At 42.7% G+C, this 11,890-nt stretch overlaps 1 gene segment (V, D, J or C); it reads left to right on the plus strand.

Annotated features, from left to right (window-relative positions):
* Positions 1–8,124: 8,124 nt before the first annotated feature.
* On the plus strand, positions 8,125–11,520 carry LOC120990838. The segment is given in 2 exon segments: positions 8,125–8,203; positions 11,192–11,520. Coding segments are annotated over 2 exon segments (408 nt in total).
* The last annotated feature ends 370 nt before the right edge of the window (positions 11,521–11,890 follow it).

The following is an 11,890-nucleotide window of genomic DNA, read 5'->3' on the forward strand; positions in this document are numbered from 1 at the left end:
CTGTATATATAAATATGCACACAAATCACCCTCCTTTCCCCAAAATCAAAATAAACAATAAAAAAAAAATATTATATCATGGGAATCGCCAGGTGTAAAAACGCCTGTACTATTAAAATATAAAAAAAAGCTATCCCATGCGGTGAATGGCATACACATAAGAGAACAAAAATGGCCAATTTGCAATTTTTTCATCACTTTACCTAAAGAAATTGAATAAAAAGTGATTTAAACGTCATATACACCTCAGTCAAAAGTCATGCACATCAAAAACTACCATCCTGCAAAAAAAAATAGCCCTCACACATCTCCATAGACATACGTAACTATAAAAAAAGCAATGGAGGGTCAGAGTAAGGCAATCAAAAGAAAAAAATCAATTTTTCATAAGTTAGAATTTTTTTGTTTTCCAGTATTAAAGCTTAAAAAAAAATACAAATGTGGCATCACAATAATCATACTGACCTGGAGAATGAAGAGCACAAGTCAGTTTTACTGCATAGTGAATGTTGTAAAAATAAAATCCATAAAACTGTGGCGGAATTAAGTTTTTGTTTCCAATTCCACCCCATTTGGAATTTCTTTCCAGCTTCCCACTGTAACGGAGCTCCTAGTACCCCGACCGGGTACCTCAGTCGATAGTTGCTCCTAGTGCTTCCCGAGGTCTCCAAGCACTCCGCTTGACACCGTAAGCACTGCAGACCCCACAAACCGCCGAAGCTTGGTTGAGGTCTCGCCGTCACCTACCCACCCTGGACCTACGACAAGGCTCCAGGCTCCAGTGAGTCAACCTCTCCTAAGTCCAGAGAGCAGGAACAGCTCTTACAAGAGCTAGTAGTTATAGCCAGGGGAGTATAGCAAATCTTCAGCGTATAGCAATCCCCCAGTGTCGATCAGTTACCCAAACACCAGCCTCAACATGATGAAGGATAAAACAGGAACTCTTTATTGAGGGCTACCCGCCCGTATTTATGCAGGTCCCCATCTGGTGGACACTCCCCTAGGGGACCAGATGGAGGACTGTGACACAGGACAGATATGCAGCAATTCAGGATACACAGACACAATACATCCCCACAATGCATCATGGTTTCCTCCTCTCTGCCCTGGAGACACCCGAGGAGTAATTCAATTATCTCTCAGGACAAAGGGAAATCGCCAATACACATGTGGGGACAACAGGACAGAAATCACCATTTAAACATACAATGTCACAACCCTTACAGTAAACACAGACATTTAACATATCCCCAGATAGCTCAAGTCTGAGTGCATATTATTAGGTGAATGGCACACAAATAAAATTAGCTATCTGGGTACCCTCACATAACATACACTACAATTCCAAAGACAGATGGTTCTGTCACACACCTCAAAACCCCACATATCTCCATAATGTATATATCGATGGATAGCTCTGATCTGGGTGAACAACATATCAAATCACCCAGATCCGAGCAGGGGTTCCCGAATTCCATGGAAGTCACATTTGGCCGACCGCAAGCATGGCTTTTCTGCCCAAAACAGTTCCACAGATTTAAGCTGTGCAGCCGGTCTGTCTTCTCCTTCAAAGTTAGTATGGGCCATAAACCTGGGGCAAGAGGCTGGCAACCAGGCCCCTCCAAAACCCAGTGGCGAGGTTGGTTTCGCCACACATCTCCCCCTCCCAGGGAAGACTAACCAGATACCTGACCTCACGCCGGTCGGTACCTGAGTTAGTCTGGCAGTCCACCCACAACCCAATACTGGACCTGTTTAATTTTGGGGCCTGGCTCTGTTCTGTATGTCCCCAGCTGTTGAGTGGGCATCTGCTACTCCTTGCTTCCTTGTGGTTCTCTAGCTTGGAGCTGTAGGTACTTGGTGGGCAGAGGCCGACTGCGCTCTGCCCAGATGCCAGCTCTTCCGCTGGGGTAGCCTGTGGGAAGTCCGGCTCTGGAGAAGAGGATAGGGGAGGGCAGAGGCCAACTGTGCTCTGCCCCGATGCCAGCTCTTCCGCTGGGGAAGCCTGTGTGGAGTCAGCCTTTGGAGAAGAGGATAGAGGAGGGCAAAGGCCAACTGCGCTTTGCCCAGATGCCAGTTCTTCCGCTGGGATGGGGTCAGGGAATCCTACCCCCAGGACCTTGTTGCGTATCAGCTGTGGACAGGAGGGATCGCTTACCTCCTCCTCCTGGCATTCCTGCGGGGTTGGTGGGGACTCTGTACCGGCCGTCCAGCATCCCGGTAGGCCTGGTGCAGAGACTGCGGTCCCATCTGCATCATTGGAGTTAGGGGTGCTGTCCCCCTGTGGTTGGGGAGAGAGACCGGTTGTCTCCTCTCCCTTAAAAGTACACTGCCGCTGGGGAGGGAGGACGACACACTTATCTCCCTGTATTACCCCCATCTGGAGTTGGAGATCTGGGCCGGCTGCCCAGCATCCCTGTAGGGCCGGCGGAGAGATCTCGGTCCCATCTCCACCTGCCATCTGTGGGTCTTCCCAGGACCAGTCTGTGAGGTCCCTCAACATTTGCGAGTAAGGACCACCTGCATCCACACCTGGCAACTCCGGCTGCTGCTGACGGTCTGGGCCAGCTGCTCAGCATCCCGGTGGAGAGACCTCGGTCCAGTCTCCACCTGCCTGTTGTGGTTCCTCACAGGACCAGTCTATGAGGACTTCTACTTCGGGTTCCTCTGGCCGCCTCAGGGGGAGACTGCTTACCTCCTCAGATGCAGACTCTGCTCGGCTGCTGTAACACTCCTTCCGCTGGGCAATTTCTCTCTCTTTCGCCAGTCGGAATTCTCGTTCCATCCTTGCGTGTCGCTTGGCTGTGACCTGGTTCCAGATGGCCTGGAATATATCCATGGACACATTATCTCCATACTGGGCCACTCGCTGCCTCACCTCGGCCAGCCAGTCATCTTCAGAGCCTTCTATACTTGTCTGCTCCAAGTCGCTGGATACCTCTGCTCCCAGGGGCGCTGCACGAGTGTTAGCGTTGCCCTCAATTTGTAAGTCCACACGTTAGCGGTGTCTCTGAGCTGCTTCTCCTCGCACTAGGATGCCATCCCACTGCTGCCACCAGTTGTGACGGTATCATCCGTGTCACCGTCTAGTATTCCCTTCTCCCCTTGAAATAGCACAGCCAAATAATTCACAGAGCAATAAATCGCTATTATCGCTAGTATCGCTGGTATCGCCGGTATCGCCAAATAAGTCTATACATTAGCCCAAGCTGAATGCTAGAAATACTTTACTGGAAGGCCTCACATTGAAAAAATACAATTGCTTTTATCCCCTGCTCCCATGCAAGGGAGACACCCACAACAAACATACATTAACCCATAACACAAAGGTTACAACCCACATAGACTCCTCCCCTCTGCCTGTGATATAATCATGGCACACCATGGTTAACATAATCAACACAGGCAGGAGAATACACATTGCCCTCTGTCCTGAGAGACAATCGAATTACAACTCGGTTGTCTCCAGGACAGAGGACAACCGCTAATACACACAGAGAGACAATGGAACAGACATCACTTACTCAAACATACAATGTCCCACCCTTTACAATACACATAGACATTTAAAGGGAACTTGTCACCGGGATTTTGGGTATAGAGCTGAGGACATGGGTTGCTAGATGGCCACTAGCACATCCACAATACCCAGTCCCCATAGCTCTGTGTGCTTTTATTGTGTAAAAAAAAACGATTTGATACATATGCAAATTAACATAAAATAGTCATATCTTACTTGTGTGACCAGAGAAGAGTCATATTTTCAAGCTCTGACTCATCTCAGGTTAATTTGCATATGTATCAAATCGGGTTTTTTTTACACAATAAAGGCACACAGAGCTATGGGGACTGGGTATTGTGGATGTGCTAGTGGCCATCTAGCAACCCATGTCTTCAGCTCTATACCAAAAACCCTGGTGACAGGTTCCCTTTAACACATCCCAAAATGGCACGAATTAGACCAGGAATTCAAAAGTTAGTACAAGTCTCTTTGGCCTGGCTGTACTCATGACTTTTCTGCACAAAACCGGTGCATTCAACATGGGACCATAATCACATGGTAAGAGGCTGGCAAGTAGTCCTCTCCAAGCACTCGTGGCAACCTCAAAAGAGGGGAGTTTGTCACACCCGCTACATTTTATTCAATATTAAATGATGCCATTAGAATGATACAAGTGGAATACTGCTGGAATCCAATGGCAGGGACAAGGCCTAAACACAGGAGGCACCAGAGTCTTGAACAGGAGGTAGCAGGAATGCAGATGAAGGCAGGGATCGAGACGAGGTCAGGGGGAATCCCAGCGAGCGGTTGGCAGGTGTCCAGGCGGCAGGGTAAACCGCAAGGAGAAGGAACAAACCAGAGAACTAATTCCAGGCGAGAGGACTGCACAAGCAAGAGCTAAAACACAATACTCAAGCAATGAGAACAGGCTTGAGAGGTTTATATCTGAAACAGGAAGTAAGATGGCACCCAGCTGAGACACAATCCATCATCTTAACTGAGGGAAAACTTAAGGGCAAGAGAGTCTGAACTAAACAGACATAATGAGATGATTCCTAAAATAGAACGTCCAAATTGTTCTGCAAAAAACAAGTCCTCATATGGCCATGTGCATGGAAAAATAAAAAAAAGTTATGGCTCCGGGAAGGCAGGGAGTGAAAAACAAAAAGTCAAAAATGGAAAATCACTGCGTCAGGAAATGGTTAAAATAAATATATATATATATAGCGTTGCTACTCTTTTGCTTTCTTCCCTTTTCTTAAATCATTGCCTACCTTCTCTATCCTTTTTGATTTGGTATGTGTGCTATTTTTGATATCCATCCTTTACCTGACCTTCAATACAGGTAGGGACTGTACTCATAGCAAAATGCTTCTGAGCTGCTCTACTTGCTTAACAGCTGCTCATACAGTATATGTTCTTGTGCAGGTCCGTCATAGACACATGTATGGAGATAAAAAAAAAATCATATAAACTTAGAAAATGGTGGGTAGGATGCAAAATTGGTTCATGGAGTTCATGATACTTAATTAAAGGGGTTTTGTCACTTCAGCAAAAAGCATTTATTATGTAGAGGAAGTTAGTACAAGGCAATTACAACATGGTTACGACCACCCTGTAATCCATCAGCAGTGGCCGTGCTTGCAGACTATAGGAAAAAGGTCCAACCTCTCTGATAGCCGGGACTCTGTGACCGCACATAGGCTATAGTGATAAGCGGGAGGTGCCATATTAGATTTTGCGATATTTCGCGAATATTCGATTGAATATTCGTCTTATATTCGTCAAAATCGAATATTCATCATTATTCCATTTATCGCGAATAATATGCGATTTAATTAATCGCGTATTGCGATTGTTTTTTTGACCGTATAAGGCAACGTTCGACTAATTGACTATGGCTAGGCTAATATGTGTATTTTACGAAAATTCGTAATATTGCTCTAACTTCGTCTTTTACAATATTCGTAATATTCTAAAAGACGAAGTTAGAGCAATATTACGAATTTTCGCAAAATACACATATAGATTGTAATTTAGCTAATATAGTGCTATAGTCCTTTTTTTTTTTGTCTAATTTTTTTGGCCTCTTCTGAACTTCAGTTTTGGAAAATATGTACACTATTAAAAAAATTACTATAGCAGTATACAGGGAGTGCAGAATTATTAGGCAAATGAGTATTTTGACCACATCATTATCTGTATGCATGTTGTTTTACTCCAAGCTGTATAGGCTCGAAAGCCTACTACCAATTAAGCATATTAGGTGATGTGCATCTCCGTAATGAGAAGGGGTGTGGTCTAATGACATCAACACCCTATATCAGGTGTGCATAATTATTAGGCAACTTCCTTTCCTTTGGCAAAATGGGTCAAAAGAAGGACTTGACAGGCTCAGAAAAGTCAAAAATAGTGAGATATCTTGCAGAGGGATGCAGCACTCTTAAAATTGCAAAGCTTCTGAAGCGTGATCATCGAACAATCAAGCGTTTCATTCAAAATAGTCAACAGGGTCGCAAGAAGCGTGTGGAAAAACCAAGGCACAAAATAACTGCCCATGAACTGAGAAAAGTCAAGCGTGCAGCTGCCAAGATGCCACTTGCCACCAGTTTGGCCATATTTCAGAGCTGCAACATCACTGGAGTGACCAAAAGCACAAGGTGTGCAATACTCAGAGACATGGCCAAGGTAAGAAAGGCTGAAAGACGACCACCACTGAACAAGACACACAAGCTGAAACGTCAATACTGGGCCAAGAAATATCTCAAGACTGATTTTTCTAAGGTTTTATGGACTGATGAAATGAGAGTGAGTCTTGATGGGCCAGATGGATGGGCCCGTGGCTGGATTGGTAAAGGGCAGAGAGCTCCAGTCCGACTCAGACGCCAGCAAGGTGGAGGTGGAGTACTGGTTTGGGCTGGTATCATCAAAGATGAGCTTGTGGGGCCTTTTCGGGTTGAGGAGGGAGTCAAGCTCAACTCCCAGTCCTACTGCCAGTTTCTGGAAGACACCTTCTTCAAGCAGTGGTACAGGAAGAAGTCTGCATCCTTCAAGAAAAACATGATTTTCATGCAGGACAATGCTCCATCACACGCGTCCAAGTACTCTACAGCGTGGCTGGCAAGAAAGGGTATAAAAGAAGAAAATCTAATGACATGGCTTCCTTGTTCACCTGATCTGAACCCTATTGAGAACCTGTGGTCCATCATCAAATGTGAGATTTACAAGGAGGGAAAACAGTACACCTCTCTGAACAGTGTCTGGGAGGCTGTGGTTGCTGCTGCACGCAATGTTGATGGTGAACAGATCAAAACACTGACAGAATCCATGGATGGCAGGATTTTGAGTGTCCTTGCAAAGAAAGGTGGCTATATTGGTCACTGATTTGTTTTTGTTTTGTTTTTGAATGTCAGAAATGTATATTTGTGAATGTTGAGATGTTATATTGGTTTCACTGGTAAAAATAAATAATTGAAATGGGTATATATTTGTTTTTTGTTAAGTTGCCTAATTATGCACAGTAATAGTCACCTGCGCACACAGATATCCCCCTAAAATAGCTAAAACTAAAAACAAACTAAAAACTACTTCCAAAAATATTCAGCTTTGATATTAATCAGTTTTTTGGGTTCATTGAGAACATGGTTGTTGTTCAATAATAAAATTAATCCTCAAAAATACAACTTGCCTAATAATTCTGCACTCCCTGTATTAGCTAAATTACAATCTATAAGTGTCAATACATATAGAGAGGTGAGGCGGCACTGCAAGCGTCTCCAGCCAACTCAGAGGTGGGAACTGCGTAGCTCAGTCAAGAAGCACCCTTCAGTGGTGCTCTGCTATCAGCAAGAAAGTTCACGATGAAAATCAAATAATGAAGAAGAAAATGATAGCGGCACTCACCCGGGTGTAGCAAAACAGTATCTTTAATCCAGGAAGGACATGTACAAAGTAACAGCAGGCTGGGGCGGATACAGGCGTGTGTGCTGAGTGATCAGCTGGCGACGGCCGTTTCGCGCACCTTGCGCTTCCTCTGGCCTCTGACCTCATCACGCTACCTGTATGCTCCCTTTATAACAGGTATCCAGCTGTCCAGAAAATCTCTGGCGCTAGAGCGAATCAGTAATCAAACTCTGAAACAATAGCTGAAACATTAAATACAAGTAACGGACATAATATCATCCCTAACAAACATAAACAATCACTGCATAGGCTAATCTAGATACGTGTCTCCTTATAGGTATACACTTAACTCATTACGGTCATTTAACCCTAGTAATCCCATCGCAATAGTGCGAATAATCCAATCAGACTCCCTCTGCATTAGGAGGCGATCCCTATCCCCACCAGCAGGTGGAGCAGGTACATGTTAAAGGCTGTTTACATTTGGGGGATGGTGGTACAGACAGATCCATAGTACGGCCATGGGTACGCCGGTATCTTGCACTTTTGCTAATTTATTTTTGTCCGTTTCTGAAGACCGCTTTGTATACTCCACTTCAAACCCGTATCTTCGATACATTAAACTATTTTTGCGCTACGTGGATGATGTTTTCATGGTGTGGCAGGGCCCTAGGCAGTTATGTGAAGACTTTGTGCACTTCCTTAATGACCATAACGACATGAACATGAGATTCACTATGAATTTTGGAGGTGAATCATTAGAATTTCTCGATGTCATGGTTACTATAGAGGGCTATCGTAAGCCCACTGCCACTAATTCCCTGCTGCACCATGACAGTTATCATCCACGTAGCGTAAAACGGGCAGTGCCTTATGGCAAATTCATTAGGCTTAAATGCATAAATAGTACAGAGACAGGCTATAGACAACAGGCCCTAGAACTTAAGAATAGATTATTAGAGAGGGGATACCCTGAATACTCCCTAGACTTGGCATTAACCAAGGCAGGCCGATTTACTCAGAGAGAGTTGCTTGAAAAATAAAAATAAAAATGATAATGAATTAAAAAATAATAAAGAGAGATTTGCCTTTGCCTTCAAGTATAGTCCTTTGGCGGATATAATTAGGCAGGCCATATTCAAGAACTGGGAGATCCTCAGAAACGAGGAGGGATTACAGGATGTAGTGGAGAATAAGCCACTTATTACCTTTAAAAGATGTCATACAATCAGGGATAAATTAGTGAGGAGTAGATTGAGGGATACTAGAATAAAGAATTGGCTGACTGAGAACACCCCAACATGTAGCCACAGATGTGGCAATTGTTCTTTTTGTAAACACATAATAAAAGGCAGGTTTGTCTTTTTTGCTGGCATAAAGCATGGACTCATGCAGTTCACCACGTGCAGAACCAAATATGTAGTTTACCTGGTGTTGTGCTCCTGTGGTTTTACATAGGGAAGACGATTCGCCCTATGTGTGAAAGATTTAGGGAGCACATAAACTCTGTTAAATCAGGAAAAGGATGTCCCAGATTGATTGGGCACGTGGTGAACATGCATGATGGCAATGTAGAATGCCTACAGTTTGTAGCCTTGGAACATGTACCTGCTCCACCTGCTGGTGGGGATAGGGATCGCCTCCTAATGCAGAGGGAGTCTGATTGGATTATTCACACTCATGCGATGGGACAACTAGGGTTAAATGACCGTAATGAGTTAAGTGTATACCTATAAGGAGACACGTATCTAAATTAGCCTATGCAGTGATTGTTTATGTTTGTTAGGGATGATATTATGTCCGTTACTTGTATTTAATGTTTCAGCTATTGTTTCAGAGTTTGATTACTGATTCGCTCCAGCGCCAGAGATTTTCTGGACAGCTGGATACCTGTTATAAAGGGAGCATACAGGTAGCGTGATGAGGTCAGAGGCCAGAGGAAGCGCAAGGTGCGCGAAACGGCCGTCGCCAGCTGATCACTCAGCACACACGCCTGTATCCGCCCCAGCCTGCTGTTACTTTGTACATGTCCTTCCTGGATTAAAGATACCGTTTTGCTACACCCGGGTGAGTGCCGCTATCATTTTCTTCTTCATTACTTGACAATCTATATGTGTATTTTACGAATATTCTTAATATTGCTCTAACTTCGTCTTTTAGAATATTCGTAATATTCTAAAAGACGAAGTTAGAGCAATATTATGAATATTCTAAAAGACGAAGTTAGAGCAATATTACGAATTTTCGTAAAATACACATATAGATTGTAATTTAGCTAATATAGTGCTATAATCCATTTTTTTTTGTCTAATTTTTTTTGCCTCTTCTGAACTTCAGTTTTGGAAAATATGTACAAAAAATTACTATAGCAGTATATTAGCTAAATTACAATCTATATGTGTATTTTACGAATATTCTTAATATTGCTCTAACTTCGTCTTTTAGAATATTCGTAATATGCTATATATGTGTCATCCACAGATCCCCCCCCATAGCAGTGTCATCCACAGATCCCCCCCATACCATTAACATGTCAGATTTGCAAAATTAGGCCTGGTCAGACAGGAAGGGGGGTAAATTGCATGGTCTGGAAGTCCTTCATTTGAACCCCTTTCCAACTGTCCGTTGACTATATACGTCCGGATGGTTTTAAATCATCCTCGAAGAGATCACAGCTGCACGTTAATTGACATTAAAGTTCCCCTTAGAGAAGTCCTTGCCTTTCCCTTAATAATGCCGTTTCCTGCTCTAGTCCCTGCAGTCATGTGATAGCCAGGGGCTGGGGCTGTATTTCCCCTGGAACTGTAGCTACTATATCAGCCCCAGTTGCAGGTGAAATCAGGAATAAAGAAAAAATATAAACTTAAACATCCTCAAAAATTCGGACATGGCCTCATTGGGGAAACAAAGTGCAAAAGAAAAAAAACTAAAGAAAAAATAATAAAAAAAAACAACAATACCTTCATATGCCATGTTGCAGCTTCTAGCCCTGTCCACAGTGACCATCAACCATACATCCCATATATAGAAATGACCATTATGGAAAGGGGACATAAAAACAAGAAAATAAAAATTTGTTGCTATTAACAAAAAAATGTAAGAAACTTGAAAAAACGAATTTCCCTTTTTTTTTACATTTTTCTTTTTATAAAAAATAAAACACAAAATACTAAAAGAAAAATGATATAAAGATAATACCCCCATCTCACAAAAAAAGACCTGCAGTAACTACATGGAATTGGTTTTCAAAGATGCATGTGCTAAAAATAAAGGAAAATGTGTCTGGTCAGGAAGGGGAGTAAATGGTTTAGCAATATATTTTGTTAGGTCATTACCGATAATGAATAGATTTGCTTTATTTCCATGCTTTCATTTCCATATTGTTACAGTAGGCTGTGGATGTTTTTCTCAGCCTGTAGCTGGGTCAGTTTACTTGCTTTCCTGTTTCTAAGGGCTCATGCACAGGAACGTGTTTTTGGTCCACATTTTTTGAGGGTTTTGAGATCCACAAGGCACAAAGAAATGGTAATAGCATTGTGACTTATGTATACAGTACATGACCATCATATCTGGCTCCACCTTCTCTTTGCAGATGTTTGCTTCTGATATCACAACCTTGCTGAAACAAAGAAGGTGCAAACAACTGTCAGAAGACGCCTGTACTATCATGATGATTTGGTTTGGGGTTTTACTTGTCACCTCTCTGTCAGGTATTGGCAGGAACATGGGAGCTCTGACTCATCTTTCTTTGGAATGAATTAATTTCCATTCTCGTTTCCATTATAGGAATCTGCACAGCGGACAGTGTAACACAGCCAAAGCCAGCAGTAATGGTAGAAGCTAAACAGCTCATCCACCTGGACTGTGAATACAGCACGACCGACAGTACTCCATATCTTTTCTGGTATGTTCAGTATCCTGGTCAAGGCCTCAAGTACATTCTTAGAAGTCTTGGAAGATCGGAAGAAGTAAAGGCTGCTCCAAAGTTTTCAGCCAAGCATGACATAAAGAAAAAAGTCATTCCTTTAATGATTTCTGACGCCACAGAATCAGACAGTGGGGTGTACTTCTGTGCTCTGAGTGACACAGTGCATCAACACTATAGCTTTCCTTAACTAAAACACTTGATTAACATAACCTACATACGGTACCTTATATTATGTCTCCCAATAAAACTGGCTTTCCTTTTTGTTAACAAATTAGCAAAAATGTTACCAACTATCATGTGATATAATGATATAAAATAAGGAACATGCAGATGATCATATAAACGAAAAAAATAAAAGGTGGAAATACTAAAGGGATAAATATAAAATGGTTACATAATGTAACCTAATAAAAAGGTTACATAAAAGTCTACCCTTGCTATATAATACAGAATATAAATTTATCCCAAAAAGTTACTTGATTGTTCCTGGGTGGGTATCTCTATTTTGCTGCAGGATCCACGTATGGAGACGATCCAAATTCTCTTCTTTGTGTGTA

Source organism: Bufo bufo, chromosome 2 (assembly GCF_905171765.1).
Source record: "Bufo bufo chromosome 2, aBufBuf1.1, whole genome shotgun sequence".
Taxonomy (NCBI): domain Eukaryota; kingdom Metazoa; phylum Chordata; class Amphibia; order Anura; family Bufonidae; genus Bufo; species Bufo bufo.